The following is a 21,888-nucleotide window of genomic DNA, read 5'->3' on the forward strand; positions in this document are numbered from 1 at the left end:
GCCTGTCACACCTTGGAGGTTTGGTCATGCCCCTCAGCCAGTGTTCTCTCAGAAAGGGTCTTTAGCGCTGCTGGTGGTGTTCTGATGGATAAGCGCATCCGGCTGTCCCCTGAAAGAGTAGACCACCTAACTTTCATCAAGATAAACACGTCATGGATCTCCAATGACTTTTGCACCGCAGTCACAGACTGGGCAGACTAGGCGATGGTGTGGTTTTTAGGCTGCCATCACACGTTTAGTATTTAAGCCAAAACCAGGAGTGGGTGATAAATGCAGAAGTGAAGCATATGTTTCTATTATACTTTTCCTCTATTTGTCCCACTCCTGGTTTTGGCTACAAATACTGATGTAAAATACTGACCACATACTGCTAGTGTGACGGCAGCCTGATTGTGCTGCATTGATCTCGCGTTATTGCAGTCTGTGACACCTTGGTGGTGGCTTTCGAGCCTGCAGTTGCTACTGTTGCTGATGTTACTAACAAATTTTTGAACTGTGGTGACTCCACGCTGGGTCTATATCTGGTGGGTTGCCTGTAGTGGAAGGGGTGTCAGAGTCCCATTATACTATTTCTACTCTGGGAAATTGATGACACTTTAGTGGTGCCTGCCCCTAATTTTTGGAATTGTTTGGCCTCCAAGTTAGGTCTCCTTCATGTTTGTTGCCTGAATTTGGCAGGGCTCTTAGAGCGTCAGGTCTACACCTGTCACTCATCCACCTGTCACTGATCAATGTTTAAGCTAGAAATGTTGCTCCAAGCCCTGTCTCAGGCCCTGCCCCATGCATCCATGCTGTGCAGTTATGCCATTTGTACTCTGGGTCAGTTGGAGAGTTGGGACGCAGGGGAAAACAAGGGTAATTGGGGTGCCACCTCTGCGGACTGTAGGACTGTACTGGGTGTGATGTTGAGGAGGAGATGACACTTGATGCAGCGCTTGCCATCCACTGGAGCACATGCTCTTTCTGGCCCTCATCTACAAGGAATACAGCTGTGTTGCTGGCAAAGAAAGGGAATCGAGTACCTCGTCCAGTAACAAAGGTTGTCACTTGTCTTTATATAGGACGAGCCGGTGTTTGTTCAGTGGAGCTGTCAGTAACATTACTACCTACCCCACGTACACCTCAAACACCAAGCCTATTCCCGCTTCCACTACAACCTCGCTTTTTCCTCACTCATGTTGAATGTACCCTTCCACTATTTTAACCAGCTGTTTCACAAGCCTAGGCCCAGACCTGTCAGTCACCTGTCAGTAAATGAATAATCAGTATTTATTGACTGAGATAGTGTGGCTGGACCACAGAATTGGCCCAAAATGTATATGCTGAAAAGTGGACTCATGGCTTTAGATTTAGATGCTGAAATGTGGACTGGTGGAAAGACCACAAAATTAGCACAAATGATTTTGAGTATGAAATGTGGCCTGGTGCATGCACCAGTGTATTAGCCCAAACCATGTTAATTATGAAATGTGGCCTGGTGCATGCATCAGAGTATTAGCCCAAACCATGTTAATTATTAAATGTGGTCTGGTGCCTGCATTAGAGTATTAGCCCAAACCATGTTGATTATGAAATGTGGCCTGGTGCATGCACCAGTGTATTAGCCCAAACCATGTTAATTATGAAATGTGGCCTGGTGCATGCATCAGAGTATTAGCCCAAACCATGTTAATTATTAAATGTGGTCTGGTGCCTGCATTAGAGTATTAGCCCAAACCATGTTGATTATGAAATGTGGCCTGGTGCATGCACCAGTGTATTAGCCCAAACCATGTTAATTATGAAATGTGGCCTGGTGCATGCACCAGAGTATTAGCCCAAACCATGTTAATTATGAAATGTGGCCTGGTGCTTGCACCAGTGTATTAGCCCAAACCATGTTAATTATGAAATGTGGCCTGGTGCCTGCACCAGTGTATTAGCCCAAACCATGTTAATTATGAAATGTGGCCTGGTGCCTGCATCAGAGTATTAGCCCAAACCATGTTGATTATGAAATGCGGCCTGGTGCAAGCATCAGAGTATTAGCCCAAACCATGTTGATTATGAAATGCGGCCTGGTGCATGCATCAGAGTATTAGCCCAAACCATGTTAATTATGAAATGTGGCCTGGTGCATGCATCAGAGTATTAGCCCAAACCATGTTAATTATGAAATGCGGCCTGGTGCCTGCACCAGTGTATTAGCCAAAACCATGTTAATTATGAAATGTGGCCTGGTGCCTGCACCAGTGTATTAGCCCAAACCATGTTAATTATGAAATGTGGCCTGGTGCATGCATCAGAGTATTAGCCCAAACCATGTTGATTATGAAATGTGGCCTGGTGCCTGCATTAGAGTATTAGCCCAAACCATGTTGATTATGAAATGCGGCCTGGTGCATGCATCAGAGTATTAGCACAAACCATGTTGATTATGAAATGTGGCCTGGTGCATGCATCAGAGTATTAGCCCAAACCATGTTGATTATGAAATGTGGCCTGGTGCCTGCATCAGAGTATTAGCCCAAACCATGTTGATTATGAAATGTGGCCTGGTGCATGCATCAGAGTATTAGCCCAAATCATGTTGATTATGAAATGCGGCCTGGTGCCTCATTGGCTGCCAGAATCTACACACATGAAGTTAATAAAAAAACAGTCTTCCGCTCCACTGAGCTCTACCTACCCCTTCCTGTCATAAAACGCATGCCCCCCCCCCCCCCCCACTTATCATACGGCACCAGTATCTCAGCCAAAGTCCTAACAAAAGCATTAATGGAAATGCGATCATTTACCTAACTGCGCCCAAATTTAGCCAAATTTATAGTAGTTATATTCTTGTACATAAGAGCAGTATGATAGTAGTTATATTCTTGTACATAGGGGCAGTATTATAGGAGTTATATTCTTGTACATAGGAGCAGTATTATAGTAATTATATTCTTGTACACAGGGGCAGTATTATAGTAGTTATTTTCTTGTACATAGGGGCAGAATTATAGTAGTTACCGTATATTCTTGTACATAGGGAGCAGTATTATAGTAGTTATATTCTTATACATAGGAGCAGTATTATAGGAGTTACAGTGGGGCAAAAAAGTATTTAGTCAGTCAGCAATAGTGCAAGTTCCACCACTTAAAAAGATGAGAGGCGTCTGTAATTTACATCATAGGTAGACCTCAACTATGGGAGACAAACTGAGAAATAAAAATCCAGAAAATCACATTGTCTGTTTTTTTAACAATTTATTTGCATATTATGGTGGAAAATAAGTATTTGGTCAGAAACAAACAATCAAGATTTCTGGCTCTCACAGACCTGTAACTTCTTCTTTAAGAGTCTCCTCTTTCCTCCACTCATTACCTGTAGTAATGGCACCTGTTTAAACTTGTTATCAGTATAAAAAGACACCTATGCACACCCTCAAACAGTCTGACTCCAAACTCCACTATGGTGAAGACCAAAGAGCTGTCAAAGGACACCAGAAACAAAATTGTAGCCCTGCACCAGGCTAGGAAGACTGAATCTGCAATAGCCAACCAGCTTGGAGTGAAGAAATCAACAGTGGGAGCAATAATTAGAAAATGGAAGACATACAAGACCACTGATAATCTCCCTCGATCTGGGGCTCCACGCAAAATCCCACCCCGTGAGGTCAGAATGATCACAAGAACGGTGAGCAAAAATCCCAGAACCACGCGGGGGGTGACCTAGTGAATGAACTGCAGAGAGCTGGGACCAATGTAACAAGGCCTACCATAAGTAACACACTACGCCACCATGGACTCAGATCCTGCAGTGCCAGACGTGTCCCAATGCTTAAGCCAGTACATGTCCGGGCCCGTCTGAAGTTTGCTAGAGAGCATTTGGATGATCCAGAGGAGTTTTGGGAGAATGTCCTATGGTCTGATGAAACCAAACTGGAACTGTTTGGTAGAAACACAACTTGTCGTGTTTGGAGGAAAAAGAATACTGAGTTGCATCCATCAAACACCATACCTACTGTAAAGCATGGTGGTGGAAACATCATGCTTTGGGGCTGTTTCTCTGCAAAGGGGCCAGGACGACTGATCTGGGTACATGAAAGAATGAATGGGGCCATATATCATGAGATTTTGAGTGCAAACCTCCTTCCATCAGCAAGGGCATTGAAGATGAAACGTGGCTGGGTCTTTCAACATGACAATGATCCAAAGCACACCGCCAGGGCAACGAAGGAATAGCTTCGTAAGAAGCATTTCAAGGTCCTGGAGTGGCCTAGCCAGTCTCCAGATCTCAACCCTATAGAAAACCTTTGGAGGGAGTTGAAAGTCCGTGTTGCCAAGCGAAAAGCCAAAAACATCACTGCTCTAGAGGAGATCTGCATGGAGGAATGGGCCAACATACCAACAACAGTGTGTGGCAACCTTGTGAAGACTTACAGAAAACGTTTGACCTCTGTCATTGCCAACAAAGGATATATTACAAAGTATTGAGATGAAATTTTGTTTCTGACCAAATACTTTTTTTCCACCATAATATGCAAATAAAATGTTAAAAAACTGACAATGTGATTTTCTGGATTTTTTTTTCTCAGTTTGTCTCCCATAGTTGAGGTCTACCTATGATGTAAATTACAGACGCCTCTCATCTTTTTAAGTGGTGGAACTTGCACTATTGCTGACTGACTAAATACTTTTTTGCCCCACTGTATATTCTTGTACATAGGGACAGTATTATAGTAGTTATATCCTTGTACATAGTGGCAGTGTTATAGTAGTTATATTCTTGTACATAGGGGCAGTATTATAGTAGTTATATTCTTGTACATAGGGGCAGTATTATAGTAGTTATATTCTTGTACATAGGGAGCAGTATTATAGTTGTTATATTCTTGTACATAGGAGCAGTATTATAGTTGTTATAGTCTTGTACATAGGGAGCAGTATTATAGTAGTTATATTCTTATACATAGGAGCAGTATTATAGGAGTTATATTCTTGTACATAGGGACAGTATTATAGTAGTTATATCCTTGTACATAGTGGCAGTGTTATAGTAGTTATATTCTTGTACATAGGGAGCAGTATTATAGTTGTTATATTCTTGTACATAGGAGCAGTATTATAGTAGTTATATTCTTGTACATAGGGGCATTATTTTAGTAGTTATATTCTTGTACATAGGAGCAGTATTATAATAGTTATATTCTTGTACATAGGAGCAGCATTATAGTAGTTATATTCTTGTACATAGGGGCAGTATTATAGTAATTATATTCTTGTACATAGCGGCAGTATTATAGTAGTTATATTCTTGTACATAGGAGCAGTATTATAGTAGTTATATTCTTGTACATAGGAGCAGTATTATAGTAGTTATATTCTTGTACATAGGAGCAGTATTATAGTAATTATATTCTTGTACATAGGAGCAGTATTATAGTAGTTATATTCTTGTACATAGGGGCAGTATTATAGTAGTTATATTCTTGTACATAGGAGCAGTATTATAGTAATTATATTCTTGTACATAGGAGCAGTATTATAGTAGTTATATTCTTGTACATAGGGGCAGTATTATAGTAGTTATATTCTTGTACATAGGGGCAGTATTATAGTAGTTATTTTCTTGTACATAGGGGCAGAATTATAGTAGTTACCGTATATTCTTGTACATAGGGAGCAGTATTATAGTAGTTATATTCTTATACATAGGAGCAGTATTATAGGAGTTATATTCTTGTACATAGGGACAGTATTATAGTAGTTATATCCTTGTACATAGTGGCAGTGTTATAGTAGTTATATTCTTGTACATAGGGAGCAGTATTATAGTTGTTATATTCTTGTACATAGGAGCAGTATTATAGTAGTTATATTCTTGTACATAGGGGCAGTATTATAGTAGTTATATTCTTGTACATAGGAGCAGTATTATAGTAATTATATTCTTGTACATAGGAGCAGTATTATAGTAGTTATATTCTTGTACATAGGAGCAGTATTATAGTAGTTATATTCTTGTACATAGGGGCAGTATTATAGTAGTTATATTCTTGTACATAGGAGCAGTATTATAGTAGTTATATTCTTGTACATAGGGGCAGTATTATAGTAGTTATATTCTTGTACATAGGAGCAGTATTATAGTAATTATATTCTTGTACATAGGAGCAGTATTATAGTAGTTATATTCTTGTACATAGGGGCATTATTATAGTAGTTATATTCTTGTACATAGGAGCAGTATTATAATAGTTATATTCTTGTACATAGGAGCAGTATTATAGTAGTTATATTCTTGTACATAGGGGCAGTATTATAGTAGTTATATTCTTGTACATAGGAGCAGTATTATAGTAATTATATTCTTGTACATAGGAGCAGTATTATAGTAATTATATTCTTGTACATAGCGGCAGTATTATAGTAGTTATATTCTTGTACATAGGAGCAGTATTATAGTAGTTATATTCTTGTACATAGGAGCAGTATTATAGTAGTTATATTCTTGTACATAGGAGCAGTATTATAGTAATTATATTCTTGTACATAGGAGCAGTATTATAGTAGTTATATTCTTGTACATAGGGGCAGTATTATAGTAGTTATATTCTTGTACATAGGAGCAGTATTATAGTAATTATATTCTTGTACATAGGAGCAGTATTATAGTAGTTATATTCTTGTACATAGGAGGCAGTATTATAGTAATTATATTCTTGTACATAGGGGCAGTATTATAGTAATTATATTCTTGTACATAGGGGCAGTATTATAGTAGTTATATTCTTGTACATAGGGGCAGTATTATAGTAGTTATATTCTTGTACATAGGGGCAGTATTATAGTAGTTATATTCTTGTACATAGGGGCAGTATTATAGTAGTTATATTCTTGTACATAGGAGCAGTATTATAGTAGTTATATTCTTGTACATAGGGGCAGTATTATAGTAGTTGTATTCTTGTACATAGGGACAGTATTATAGTAGTTGTATTCTTGTACATAGGGACAGTATTATAGTAGTTATATTCTTGTACATTAGTTATATTATTATACATGTATTATGTCATTGCAATTTGCTTTACAACGGTCTTCCTGTAGAACAGATCAAGCTGTTATTTATGATGACACATAATATTAATTTTATTTTACCATTGTCATGTAATTGTTGAGTTAGCCTATGAGAATTTTAGGTAGATAAATTAAAAATGTTTGATCTGAAATCCTAAACCTTGCATTAGCAATTTTGACTATTTTTCTAACAGAATATTATAAGTACATGAATCCCTTTCATTCCCCCTGATAATAGTCTACTACCCAATATTTTGTATATACTTCTATTGATCCTTGTATGGAATTTAGGTTTTATTAAAATATTTCCTATTATACAAGATCATCACTTCATTACCTATTTTTCAAAAACAAGAACGTCTATAGTTCATGAATCTCAGCTGCTGTAAATGTGAGAATCGCAGCCTACGCCGATATTTTTCGTCTATTATAATATATACAACACAGGTAACCAGGTATACAAAGTGCGGGCACTTACCTGGTGTAATATAGACCGAGGCACAGCAGAATCCTGTATAATAACATGATATATTTATAGGATTCTTTCCTTTAGTTGCTGTTGATTCCTCTGCATTGACTAAAGTGGATTAAGAAACATAACACACAAAGTATTTGCTCAGTCTGGTAAAAAGAAAAACCCCAAAAAGAAAAAAAAAAGAAGAATCTAAGAGCGCCACCTTGTGGCCATCAGTCCATTATTCCTATGCTGATTAATATTTAGAAAAATATTTTTGCTATCACTTGCATACTTATTCTATTCTTTCCTCAAAAATAATACAATATATGCAATCAATAATATTTGAATTTATCGCTCATTATTACCTATTAGTCCAGAAACTAAACCGATGATGTTGAAAATCATGAAAAATAGATCAATTTTACTATTGAAAATGGTGCAGGGGTCAATTCTGGAACTTGTGTTTCATGCAATAAAGTTAAAAAAAAATATGGATTAATGGATAAATACATAAAGAGATAAATAAAAACGAGCCCCCAGAAATATACAATACTCATGTACTGGAACAGCCACGTCTTCTGGTGCTCGGTCTATAGATGGACTATGGATTATTATTTATGGGGCAGGGAGGGTATTCATCTTCTTCGTACATCTTCAGGGATGTGGTGGGTGGGTTTTTGAGGGTCTCTAATAAACAAAACACTCTGCTTTGGGCATTACTGTTGACATTCCCCAACCGTAATGATTTCTTGATTTGCTAAAAACCCAGAATACAAAACATCATAATTCAGTTTTTTTTTATGGACAATATTATTCCTGGACACATTTTCTGATACAAATCATTTAGTACATAACTTGTCTCCTAGACCAATCGCCATATACTTCAATTGCAACAATAAAGTTCCGCTTTCGACCCTTTTTATCCAGAATCCATCCCTCAGGGTTATCTCCTGTGCTTCCTTTTTTTTTTTTTTTTAAATCAACAGTTTCAACATATGAAATTTTTACTCAACCTCAGACATGTGCAAACTGATGTTACTTTGTGTATTGTTCCAACCATAGGATTAGGGTTAAGCCAATTGTTAATCATTGCCAGCTTTCAGGAACTAGTTTCTAATTGTTTTTTTTTCTCTTATCTATTATTACAAATTAATATGGAGAAAAAAATATAAAAGTTATACTTACCACTTAGATGCACATTCTTGTACATAGGAGCAGTATTATAGTAGTTATATTCTTGTACATAGGGGGCAGTATTATAGTAGTTATATTCTTGTACATAGGGGGCAGTATTATAGTAGTTATATTCTTGTACATAGGGGGCAGTATTATAGTAATATTCTTGTACATAGAGGGCAGTATTATAGTAGTTATATTCTTGCACATAGGAGCAGTATTATAGTAGTTATATTCTTGTACATAGGAGCAGTATTATAGTAATTATATTCTTGTACATAGGAGCAGTATTATAGTAGTTATATTCTTGTACATAGGGACAGTATTATAGTAGTTATATTCTTGTACATAGGGTCAGTATTATAGTAGTTATATTCCTGTACATAGGGGCAGTATTATAGTAATTATATTCCTGTACATAGGGGCAGTATTAATGTAGTTATATTCTTGTACATAGGGGGCAGTATTATAGTAATATTCTTGTACATAGAGGGCAGTATTATAGTATTTATATTCTTGTACATAGGGTCAGTATTATAGTAGTTATATTCCTGTACATAGGAGCAGTATTATAGTAGTTATATTCCTGTACATAGGGGCAGTATTAATGTAGTTATATTCTTGTACATAGGGGGCAGTATTATAGTAATATTCTTGTACATAGAGGGCAGTATTATAGTAGTTATATTCTTGTACATAGGGGTAGTATTATAATAGTTATATTCTTGTACATAGGGTCAGTATTATAGTATTTATATTCCTGTACATAGGAGCAGTATTATAGTAGTTATATTCCTGTACATAGGGGCAGTATTATAGTAGTTATATTCTTGTACATAGGGGGCAGTATTATAGTAGTTATATTCTTGTACATAGGGGGCAGTATTATAGTAGTTATATTCTTGTACATAGGGGGCAGTATTATAGTAGTTATATTCTTGTACATAGGGGGCAGTATTATAGTAGTTATATTCTTGTACATAGGGGCAGTATTATAGTAGTTATATTCTTGTACATAGGGGCAGTATTATAGTAGTTATATTCTTGTACATAGGAGCAGTATTATAGTAGTTATATTCTTGTACATAGGGGGCAGTATTATAGTAGTTATATTCTTGTACATAGGAGCAGTATTATAGTAGTTATATTCTTGTACATAGGGGCAGTATTTTAGTAGTTATATTCTTGTACATAGGAGCAGTATTATAGTAGTTATATTCTTGTACATAGGAGCAGTATTATAGTAGTTATATTCTTGTACATAGGGGGCAGTATTATAGTAGTTATATTCTTGTACATAGGGGGCAGTATTATAGTAGTTATATTCTTGTACATAGGGGGCAGTATTATAGTAGTTATATTCTTGTACATAGGGGGCAGTATTTTAGTAGTTATATTCTTGTACATAGCGGGCAGTATTATAGTAGTTATATTCTTGTACATAGGAGCAGTATTATAGTAGTTATATTCTTGTACATAGGAGCAGTATTATAGTAGTTATATTCTTGTACATAAGGGCAGTATTATAGTAGTTATATTCTTGTACATAGGGGCAGTATTATAGTAGTTATATTCTTGTACATAAGGGCAGTATTATAGTAGTTATATTCTTGCTTTTATGGTACAGTATTTTATACTTTATGTTTTTATATATACAGTATATATATATAGCTAATTTTGCATAGTTGCTAGTGAATGAAGACTGGTGTAGAGAACGCTCATGCTACACAAGTCTTGTTAGAGTATGAGGTGCAGATTCATGAAGAAACAATACCACATGAAGAATTTGTGGCGTCCACTGAGTGCATTGCCAGAAATGTTAATCCAATCAAGGACTGGAATAGCATTTCTGCCTTAGAAAATGCCAATACCTTTGACGAATTGGACGGGTGGATGTGGCAGCCTCCATCCCACTTAGGCTCTTCCCATTTTGTTGGAGCCGATTCAAATTGGAAAACAACACCAAAGGCGGTAAAACGTTGCGCAACGCGATATTCGGCAACAATGTCACGTCTTTTCCCCTTTTTTGTCGTAAAAGCTTTGCTGAATCAGCCCCATGGTTTTTATTGTTTCGCAGAATTCTGCTGGAATTTGTCTTTTTCGTGGACGTCTCGATGCTGCTGGATATTCAGCATTGATGGGTTTTTTTTTACGTGTCAGTAAATATTGCACATTGTCTCCCTTTGATTGATCTATATCATCTGCCAGCAAAGACAAGAAGGTGATGAGAAGACACAACTGAAAAGTTCAATAAAAGTAAACACATAATATCAGTAAGGAATGTAATGTTTGAAAGCGATAAAAGAATAAGGACAACAATCAAGAATTGAAGTTTATCAGCGATACCTGCGATTCTTTTCTGCATTTATAACATTTGTCTAAAAAAAATTGCACTTATAGATGATAAATGAGTAATAATAATTATCACAATTTATAAAACCTCTTTGTGTCGATTTTGTAATTTTTTTTTTGTCTGCCCAAATTTGTCAAAAAATCCCTGAAGGGTTTCCTGATGACTGGCAAAGTGAATGAGAATCCTGAAGTCTCATATTTGTGACTTGCAGATTTACATCTGCGGAATGTTAATTCTTTCAGCGCTTTTTTCTGCGGATTCCATCCAAACTAATGAATGGGAAAAATCTGGAACAAAAAGAGGAATATAAAAGGCATAAAAATGCATCAAAAACGCAACAAAAACAAAGTGTTCTTTTCTGCCAAAATATACAAAAAATGGCGTAGAAATGTCTGCACCAAATACGTCTGCACATTATGTCAGGAGAATTAGATTGACTAAATAAAAACATGTAGAATCAGGAAATACAGCAAAGCACAAACCCCTTCTATGTAAGTGATTTAAAACACAAATTGCAAAAAAATAAAAAAATAAAATTCTACCATTTATACCAAATTTTTTTTGCAATATTTTTGCCCGGATTTTTTTTTTTTTACCTCCAGAAAGGGTCAATAATGAATTGACGTGACCTTACTGGAAATTGTATTAATCATAATTAATTTTAATACAAAAATCTAAAGAAGAAACAACTTTGAAAAATATATATATAAAAAAAAATAAATTCTGAAGCCTATAAAAAATATATACTTGATACTTAAGTTTTTCATTGATTTTTTTTTTTCCTCTTTAATTCTTAAGTCCACCACCCAGATGGACCTTAGTTCAATAATGAAGGATAGTGGAAAATCTTTTTTTTTTGTTTTCAGAGCCGGAATGATTTTCGACTCTTTGGAGAACACTGTCATAAGTCTCACAAGTAATTCGGTTCCTCCTAACATGAAACAGAAATGGTCGTACAAGAATCCCCATTCAGTTTATTAGATTTCGACAGGATAATTACTCAGCAGGTGGAAAAAGAAATACGTGATGTGAACCCTGTTTATGACACTTTGTATTATTTTTTCCTGCTACAATGTAACAGCCGATGTGTTAAGATTCAAATAAAATAAAAAATATATAAACAAACAAAAATTCTTAACTTTACAAAACCTGTCATTTTTTCAGTGAATTATTTAAAGCCTTTCCCCATTTTCAAGAATTTCATGTCACGATTATAAAATAAAAATCAATTTTTTTTTCCATTAATGTACAAAAGAGACAGAGATGATTTGTTTAATCACAGAACTTTTTTTTCTTTTTTTCTTTTTTTTTTTTTATAACAAATTTCATGCCTCCAAAGTTCCAGAACAAAGTCTGATTTTTATCCCAAATCCAGATTTGGAATTATTCTAGAGTTTTTGGGCAAATGATTAAGTTTTTTTTTTATTTATTATTATTTTTTTTTTTCAAAAATGGCACGTGTAGAAGAATCTTGTCTGCATAGCCGAACAGCAGCAAGGTTGAGTGCGGAGGAAAAATACCTCCCAACTTCTTAATTAGAAAGTTCCATTGTTAATTATAACAATCTGGTCCTTATAATATCCATTACTCCGTCCGTACAGTGTTTAGAATGTGGTCTAGAACGGTGCAGGCCTCCAATGTTCTCTCGCCAGGCCCAAAAAAAAAACAAAAAAAAAAACAATATTAATTTTCTTATAGTACCCGGTGTTCGGAAACTGTGACCTCCTCCCCCCCTCCAACCCTCGCCCCTCCAAAGGAAAAAAAAAAAAAAAAGTGACTTTTCGAGCGACTTCTTGTGAAATTAAGAAAACTGCCTTCAAATGACGACATTTTGAAAAAGTCCGTAATAAAACATTGACGATGACAAAAAAAAAAACGGTGTAAACTTCAGTCTCAGCATCCGTAACTTTTTGCTACATTACATTTGTTACTTTGTATTAAAAAAAAAAAAAAAAATATAAAGAAAAAAAAACTTGTGGAAAGAGTAGTAAAGTACTGAACACGTTGTTCCTTTTTTTATTTAGAAAAAAAAAAAGGTAAATTTAATGATCAAGTCTAGAATCAACTTTCCTCGCAAAGCTTTCGGGTTAAAGGTGTTAGAGCCGGTGCGTCTTCCGTTTTTTTTTCCCCTGTGCTCCGTTCTCACCAGGGTTTTGTTTTTTTTCCCCTTCTTCTCTCGGGACGCAGGTAAAACCCATTGTTATGGGTCAATGGAAAGAATGCTGCCATTGAGTCACTGTATCCAGCCGTAGCTTCGGTCAAGTCTTGGAGCGCAACAGGCTCGTTATCGCTATTTCTTAGGTCTGATGATCTGAGCGTAGATAGGATCTTCTGATCTGACCTAAGGATGGGAAAAAATATCGGCTTCACTCTCAAGGTGTGGTGCCTAAATGTCATCTGGATCACCAGCGATGTATTTACTAACCCCCTAGACACCAGGGATCCAGTCTATATCCATGATGTTATTAGTGATCCTATAGACATCAGCGGTCTATTAACCCACTAGTGTCTAATTATTAACCCATTACACAACAGATATACATTTATTAACCCCCTAGACACCAGGGTCATATAATTACCCACTCTATATCCATGATATTATTAGAGATTCTACAGACATCTTGGGTCTATTTATTAACCCCCTAGACACCAGGGACATATGATAATCCCCTCTATAACCATGACTTAGTGAGTGATCCTATAGATATCACAGGTGACTTAACCAACTACCATCTATTTATTAACCCACTAGACACCAGGGTCATATAATTACCGTACCCACTCTATGTCCATGAGATTATTAGAGATTCTACAGACATCTTGTGTCTATTTATTAACCCACTAGACACCAGGGTCCTATGATGACCCACTTTACAACCATCGGATGTGGTGTAAGGAGTCAGGTGAGGGCCTGGTAGAGGGAAGTATATTCTGTTTCATGATTTTAACCCCGTGTTATCAGTCTGATGGCCGCTTTTTTTCTTGCTTTGAGTCGAATCCCCCAAAATTCGGATTTTTTAGGAAAATCTGTGACACATTCAGTTAATTTATGAATCGATTCAGTCAGTCCTAGACATTATTATCATCATCATTATATGGAGTGGACTCTAGGATAACTATAATAAGTAAGAATAATATACTAAGTGCACCAGAGAGCTGGGATAATACTCCAGATGCACTATTGATCCCATTATTAACCTCCGAGACACCAGGGATATAAAGTTATAATAATAAAGAATATTATTAAGCTGACAGGAGGACATGGATCTTTTTTTTTTTATTAACCTCTGTACCACCAGGGACAGACACTGATGAATTGATGAACACAGACACAATGGGAAAGAAGACCAAGCAAGAAGGGGGTGAGATGGATGACACAACAGAAGGATTAGTCGGAAGGACAGATACCTACCCCAGTCTGTGCCCTCTAGCTCCCGACCTGTGGGCTTATAGAGTCACCACTGGGCTCGTCTACGTCGGCAGAGGCTAACCCCTGAGGAGCATCAGGCTACAAGACAAGAACAGGAGGACAGGTTGGAGAAAGGAGGCGAAGCTCAGTGCAGCGCAGAAAGCATAGGAAGTGTTAGAAGAAGCATCATGGGCCCTTTGTGGTTGGCATCTCCTACATTGTGGTTCTCACCACCCGTTGGGTTGCACTAAATGTCCATTATTTGTGATCACTGTACCAGGACGGAAGGTCGTAACAGACATCCCAATGTTAGGACAATTTTTCAAAGTTGTAAAGGAGTTCGAAAAAGTGAAGTAAAAAAGTAGCGAGAGTTCATTTAGTGGAATAGTGACCACCACCATGACCATGAAGTCCCAACCTAAAGTCAGAGGTCCATAAAGATGAAGTGTGTGAAACAATGCAGCCATCAGCTGATTCTACCTTCCAGTAGACATTAGACACCTTCTTGTAGCCATAGTGTAAAAGTTCGTAAAACTTTCACAACTTTTCAGAACTTTTGGTCGCGTAAGGTTCCAGTGGTGGACACAGATAGAAGAGGTCGCGGTGCAAGAATGATACATAATAACTCCAATAACTCATCATAATGAACAATTACACCCCTTTTGGAGGTTGAAACGGCCCTCGAACCTCATGGGCCGCAGGTGGCGCCCCTGTAAGGATCTTCATAGCTTACAATAAATAATGATCACCTTTTTATTTCCGATGCCACCAATTGATGCATTTTCATTGGTGACTTTAGTCGCCTTTTTCCCATTTAACATTGTGTAGCTTAACATGACAAGTCCCTCCAAAACATAAAATAATGACTAACGCATTTCAGGCATCTAAAAAAGAACTGACAAAAAAAAAAAAAGACCGATCAACCTCTATCTACCCAGGAATGAGTTTTCATCTACCGGTTACTATTGTCTGGGGGCGGGAGCAGGAAGGGATCGGAGTGTGAATATGTAAGAACCACTTACAGCATCTTCTACAGTTTTACTGGGACTTTCAAAGCCTTCTTCAAAGATGTCATCTGCGTTGGGATCACTCGTGTGAGACGCCGAGGACTTTGATGGGGAGCTCTGCCTTGGGGCTGGAGTAGGGGCTGGAGTAGACATGACATTGGAAACAATTAGGATACATTGTAGAACACATGATTTTTTTTTTTTCATTTTTTTTTTTAACGAAAGCTCCAATTCCTCCCAAAATTATGGAGAGTATTAAAATGACATTGGGAAGGAGCGCAGCTCTGGAGGACATGCTTAGGTGGAGATAAAAGAATCATTTGTTAGAGGATAGATAAAGAACACGGCCTGTTATGAAAGCCATATTTCATTTTATATTACAGATTTGCCTGCCAGACGTTAAACCGACTCCATCAAATTCTTTTTGGAGTCAGTGGTTCGAAACTAATAATTTTCCTCTGCAGCCTGTTTGCCGTCTAAACCTGTTGAGATGCATTTTTCATACAGAAACAAATGCATTCATCAGGGGAACGTGCCGGAGCATCGTTTTTTTTATATATTTTTTTTTATTTGGCGCCATCTTCATAGGGAAATGCGTCGGGATCTTAGCTGGGAGTCATTGATGAATTTTTGCATCAAGGCAAATATCGTCGTCATTAATGTAATGTCTAATGAAAAAGGACACTTCCAGGCGAGACACGGGCACGGAGAGGAACGGCGCTGCCGCGGATGGATTCGTGAGTCGGTAAATGAAGAGATTTGTCATTTACTGACATTTCGTTCAAGTGGGAATAAAATGCTGACAGCAAAAAATTGAAAAAAACAAAACAAAACATGATGGAACCCACAACAGGACCTGGCGAAAAGTATCAGAAAGTTACCAAAAAAAAATGCTCCTTTTATGATTTTTTTTTTAATTAAAGTTTGATAAGTTTTCTAGCTTTTTAATATGCTGTTGTTAGGTCCAGAAATATTTGGACAGTGGCCGAATGTTTGTGATTTCAGCTCTGAAGGCCGCTGTTTTTGATTTGAAATGAAATGGAGACTTTCAGGTTTAATTAAAGATGGGAGCCAAAATAGATGGAAACCAAGCAGTGAGAAGGTGTAGTTAAATGATTGGCCCCGCCAGGACGCACCGAGCGCCATTTAAAGGGGTTGAACAAAAATCTCCTGTGAAAAGTTTAGGGATTGCAGCCATTTTCCTACAAAGTCTCCTCGTCTCAGGGGTTCAAAAGTATTCAGACAAATTAATTTTACCATAAATAAAATGTTCGTTTTGAACCCTTTGTAGACAAGCCTTTGCAGGCAATGACGGCCTGAAGTCCGGAGGCCATTGACGTCACCAATACGACTCGATGGGTCTGAGGTCTGGGGATCACTCGGCCATTGCAGAATATTCCACTTCTCACCTTTCGCAGGATGTTTTGGGTCATTGTTCATCTGTCCAGTGAAGCGTCGTCCAATCAACTCTGCTGTATTTGGTTGAATCTGAGCAGAAAGTAATCACCCTGTACACACAGGATTCATCCAGCTACTTCTGTCCTCAGTCTCTTCAATAACCACTAGAGACTCGGTGCCATTGGAAGCCATGCATGCCCGCGCCATCACACCGCCTCCACCATGTATTACAGAGGATCAGGATCCGCTCCAAGCCTTCTTCAGATGTTCTTCTGGCCATCATTCTGGTACAGGTTGATCTTAGTTTTGCTTTTTCAAAATTGGGCGGCATCTTTATATGTTTTTTTGTAAAGTCTGATCTGGTCTTTATTTATTTAAGGCTGATTGATGGTTTGCACCTTGTGATGACCCCTCTGTATTTGCTCTCATGAAGTCTTCTCTTTATGGTAGACTCAGATACTGAAACAACGACTTTCTGGGGAACATTATTCATTTGGGTAGATGTTGTGAAGGGGTTTTTCTTCACCAAGGGAAGGATTCTCGATCATCCACCACTGTTGTCTTCTGGGGATGTCCAGGCCTTTTTGAGTTCCCAAGCTCACCATTGCGTCTTTTTTGTAGAATGTACCAAATTGATGCTTTGGCTGCTTCTAAAATTTCTGTTTTCTGATGGATTTCTTCTTTTTTTCAGCCTAATGATCATCTGTTTCTCTACCATCAAGAACTCCTTTCACCGAATGTTGTGTGTTCACAGTAACAGCTTCCAAATGCAAATGCCTCACCTAGAATCACCTCCAGACCTTTTACCTTCTTAATTGATGATGGATTAACACGGAAATAGCCCATGCAAACCATTAAAGAGCTTTTGAGATAATTATCCATTTACTTTTGGCTCTTTTGAAAGCTGTAATTCCTAAATCCTTACTCCAGTTAGAATGCAAACACACTCAAATTAAACCTTAGAGTCGGCACTTTAAGTAAATACTGATTATAGAACTGGATCTTTAATATGTTTTGGTAAACAGCTAAAATGTCAAAACCTGTGTCACTGACCAAATATTTCTGGACCTAACTGTACTTGTTGTTTCCACTTTTTGCATTAATTCATAAGTGAATCGTTCCTCTTCTGTGTATGAAGTCTACTCTGGGAGAAAGGACTGTAATCTGCTGTGGTGCTGTCACGGGGCTACCGTGACAGAGAGGTTCCAGAGAACTGCAGCGCTCTGGGCCTCGTTCACACACAGTGAACAGAAGCTCTTCACCTGTATTCTGACCTGGCTGCTTTGTGCCAGCAGTGCAGGAGTTAACCTTATTGCTGAGAGCTGGGTCTCTCAGCTGAAGTGGATTTTGTAATCTGATCCTCTATATAGACCCAGTCCTGACTTCATCTATTGTCAGTGATCAGTTCTACTGCCTGGCTTGGAGGTTGAAGGAGCGTAGTTTTGGAGTTGGAGGTTTATTTACAGAGATTGGTGTCTACTGTTTTGGTTGCATGTTAAACTTGTTTTCCTTCCTAGTTTTTTCCTTCTCTGTGTTTCCTCTGTGGTTGTGTGAGCATTTGGTGAGTTTGAGACTTTTAGTTACCTTGTCTGTATACCCTGTTAATTGTTTTATTGTTACACTGGTGCAGTCCACCTTCCTTGGGGGGAGAGAGGGCCACTGATAAAGCCTGCACAGGAGACAGGGATATGCTGGCGGCTCAGGCCTCCTAACCATCATATGTACCCCTGAGATAAGGGAAAGCCAGGGCCCCATTATAGTGGCAGGGACAGGTGCGGGTCCTAGTACGCCTTACTGCCCCTTTATCGCCGTTAACGGCGTGACAGTATCACTGACAATAGCTGAAGTCAGGACTGGGTCTATATAGTGGATCAGATTACAAAATCCACTTCAGCTGAGAGACCCAGTTCTTAGCAACTCAGCAATAAGGTTAACTCCTGCACTGCTGGCACAAAGCAGCCAGGTCAGAATACAGGTGAAGAGCTTCTGTTCACTGTGTGTGAACGAGGCCCAGAGCGCTGCCGTTCTCTGGAACCTCTCTGTCGCAGTAGCCCCGTGACAGGTGCCTGCTGATTTTTTTTGCTGAATTTTTACCTGGTACACCGCAATTTTTCAGAACCAGTGTCAGAAAACCTGCGGTGTCCCAGGTAAAAAAAGAAAGGTTACCCATATAGGGTTAGAAGGAATGTGGCAGATCAAGGGGCGAGACTAAAATATCCTTAAGGAGTAACTAAACGTTCATTTTTTTAAAATAATTTGGTCCAGCGGGGAAAAGTTCAGAAACTTCGTAAATCACTTTATTAGGGGATGTGTCTTCATTCCTGTCAAAAAAAATTACATATAAGTGACTTCTACTTTTCCCCAGTCCATTTGCCGCCTTCAGCTGCATTGATCTCAGGACACACTCATGGGGAGGACAGCTGATGGCAGTGATGGGCCCGCACTTGTCTCCTCCTCTGAGTCTTCTGCTTATCAGAACAATCTCCTGCAGCCGCTTCTCCCCAGAGTTAGTGAGGCGCTGGTGCTGAGCTGACCCATCACTGCCATCATTTGGACTCTAAATGAGCACATTCTGATATCAATGCAGGGAAAAACATGGGTTTGGAAGCCACTTACATGCAATTTTTTTTATAGGAATGGAGACAAATCCCCTAACAAAGTGATTTCCAACATTCCATAATCTTGTACACTGGATACAATTATAAAAATAAGTAAATAAAAGTTGAGTTACTCTTTAAAATTGACAAGACCAATGTTAGTATTTATGGATACTGTGTATCCGTTACGTGACCAGGACAGATTTGTATCCACTAAGAGGATCTTATAATTCTAAGGAATCGATGATACAAAGTATAATTGGTAATTGTATCAGTCTGAACATACAATGTATACACCTTACTTACTGAAACTGGAGTACCCCTTTAAGAAGATGGTTGATAGGATGACAATCTGGGGTCCGTAGGTGGCACACAAGCCACACTTCAGCTCGGCCCCCGAGATCCTGGTGTCTGGTACTTACGTGAATTGGTAGACGGTGAAGTGGAAGTCATAGGCGTCAAGTTTAGTTGTGAGATATCAAAGTCGTCACAATCGTCTGTATCCTGAGCCAACCCAACTTTGTCGAAGTAGCTTGAGAAGGCCTCTGAGGTACAAGAGAGGGATGTTGGATCTGTCTGCCGCAACGGCACCGGAGGGGGGTTTACCATCTGAAAATCCTTAAACATCTCTTTCGTTACTTTCTGGCCAGGTTGTAGAGGACTTGAACGCAATGAGTCACTGGTTGGTGGAACGGCGGCTATCGGGGTAGAAGTACCTTGAAACATGGCTGCTTGGAAAGGCAATACAGTTTGTGTTGGCATGAAGGCAGTAGGTGGAAACTGGCCGGGAAGGGTTGGCCATGGCTGTTGCTGAGTAGGAGAGTAGAGGCCCGGTTGTGCCCACGTTATCGTTTGGCTTCCCTGCATGACCTGAGCAACTGGAGACTGGCCACCAAGAACCATTTGAGGTTGTCCCCAGAATGAAGGCTGGACAGCTCCCATCGCAACATAGCCTTAAAGAAATCAGAAGAAAATCACAATGAGACATCGAGACCCGAGAAAAGAGTATATATAATCACCAGGAGAACCACAGACTTTAACTACAGCTCCCCCGCAGGCCAAACAGAGTATTACAATCAATCCATAATAACATTATAAATGAAATAGAAATTCTGCAAACAGCGCCTTATATCTCAGTTTCTTGGACTCCTGTGTGACATTTGATGAATTACATACTGGAGATAACTGCGGTCACTCTCCAGGTTTTATGTTGATCATAGAAGAAAATATAATTCTGTGCAGTTTTCTGATAAACCCTCAGTGAAGGTTTAGTATTACAAAGGGGCAGCTGCAGGTAGAGTGAGCAGCTTGCTAAAGGCCGTTGCAAAAGTCTTCATTCCCTGTTGAAGATGACTACAGGGAAGCCACTGGGAAGTCACATTCACTGCAGCTCTTCTGTTCCAGGTTCAGACCGGCTAATCGACGTACATTGCTGAATTACTTATGCGATAGGATTTCTATTGAATATTGAACTTTAATTCAATTGTTTATCAGAGGTGGCCAGTCTCCTAGGCAATGAGAGCAGCACTTGCAAGCTTTTCGCTTTAGAGATTGTAAATGCTGCACTGGAGTCGGACAGATTCCTGCCTCCAGTTTGCATTAGTTCCCCTGCGCTCCTCTGGTGCTACAGAGGTAACGTTACCTCTGCAAGCAGCACCAGAGACAGCTCCGCTCGGACCAGTGGCACAGTCATGCCACTAGTCCAAACTGTCAATCAGCAGGACAGCACTGTCTCGTGGAGGGCAGGGAGCCAAGAAACAGAGGAACGGTGGGTCTTGTATCTTCAGGAGCGCACCGTTTCTCTGCCTCTAAGCTTACTGCATCCTGAAGATAGAAGAAAAGAGTAACCCTTAAAGGAGCCAATTATTTCACTCTTGTCAGGAGATGAGCGAATCGATGACTGAACAATATAAACTTCCCTATAAATTTACCAAAAATGTGCTGAGTTTTCCAAAAATTTCAAAATCACCAGAATATCCCTTTAGAATATAAATATGGGGGTAGGAGAGGGGCGCCGGTGTTTGGGACCCCCAAGGTGGAGTGGAGAGTCACTATGAAGAGTAGCCTGGAGGTCATCTGCAACTTGCCCACTGATACCAATGCAGGGGAAATGCTGAATGTACCCTATAGGGGGGTACATATATGACCGGGGGGGGGCTCTCACTTTTATATATTCTGAATTCCACTGGAATCATTAGAGACAAACATGTAAGCTGCCAAATTTCAATTTTCCAAAGACTGATTTTCAGGGTCACCACACTGCACCCCTCCTTTGAATTAAAGCCCGTCTTCCCTTCATCAGGGAGGTGGCAATTAATCATGTCTTGTAAATCTTGACTTCTCAGGAGGCCGAGCTCTGCCCTCTAAGGAGGTGAAGGGACTAATTTGGAGGGAGTCTTTGCAGAGTCCTAAGGGTTAATTTAAAGCTGACACCTTGGTGGTGATATCAT

General features: G+C 38.8%; 2 protein-coding genes across 9 annotated transcripts in view; both read right to left on the minus strand.

Annotated features, from left to right (window-relative positions):
- C8B (complement C8 beta chain) overlaps positions 1–7,653 on the minus strand; it is a 30,098-nt gene extending 22,445 nt beyond the window's left edge. The window contains exon 1 of the mRNA XM_069738097.1: positions 7,520–7,653. Within this exon, the coding sequence (XP_069594198.1) occupies positions 7,520–7,566 (47 nt within the window). The 5' untranslated portion in view covers positions 7,567–7,653. The remainder of the gene's footprint in view (positions 1–7,519) is intronic.
- A 4,328-nt stretch (positions 7,654–11,981) lies between these two features.
- Positions 11,982–21,888, minus strand: part of DAB1 (DAB adaptor protein 1) — a 769,394-nt gene continuing 759,487 nt past the window's right edge. For 6 of the 8 annotated variants that reach the window (XM_069738103.1, XM_069738104.1, XM_069738101.1 and 3 more), the window contains 4 exons: positions 19,861–20,391; positions 15,459–15,583; positions 14,440–14,535; positions 13,030–13,368 (listed from right to left, as the gene is read on the minus strand). In XM_069738103.1, coding sequence (XP_069594204.1) covers positions 14,455–14,535; positions 15,459–15,583; positions 19,861–20,391 — 737 coding nt within the window. In that variant the 3' untranslated portion in view covers positions 13,030–13,368; positions 14,440–14,454. Of the gene's footprint in view, positions 13,369–14,439; positions 14,536–15,458; positions 15,584–19,860; positions 20,392–21,888 lie in introns of all 8 variants that reach the window. The other 2 variants (XM_069738100.1, XM_069738099.1) reach the window with 2 other exon arrangements.

Source organism: Ranitomeya imitator, chromosome 8, assembly GCF_032444005.1.
Source record: "Ranitomeya imitator isolate aRanImi1 chromosome 8, aRanImi1.pri, whole genome shotgun sequence".
NCBI classification, from domain to species: Eukaryota; Metazoa; Chordata; class Amphibia; order Anura; family Dendrobatidae; genus Ranitomeya; species Ranitomeya imitator.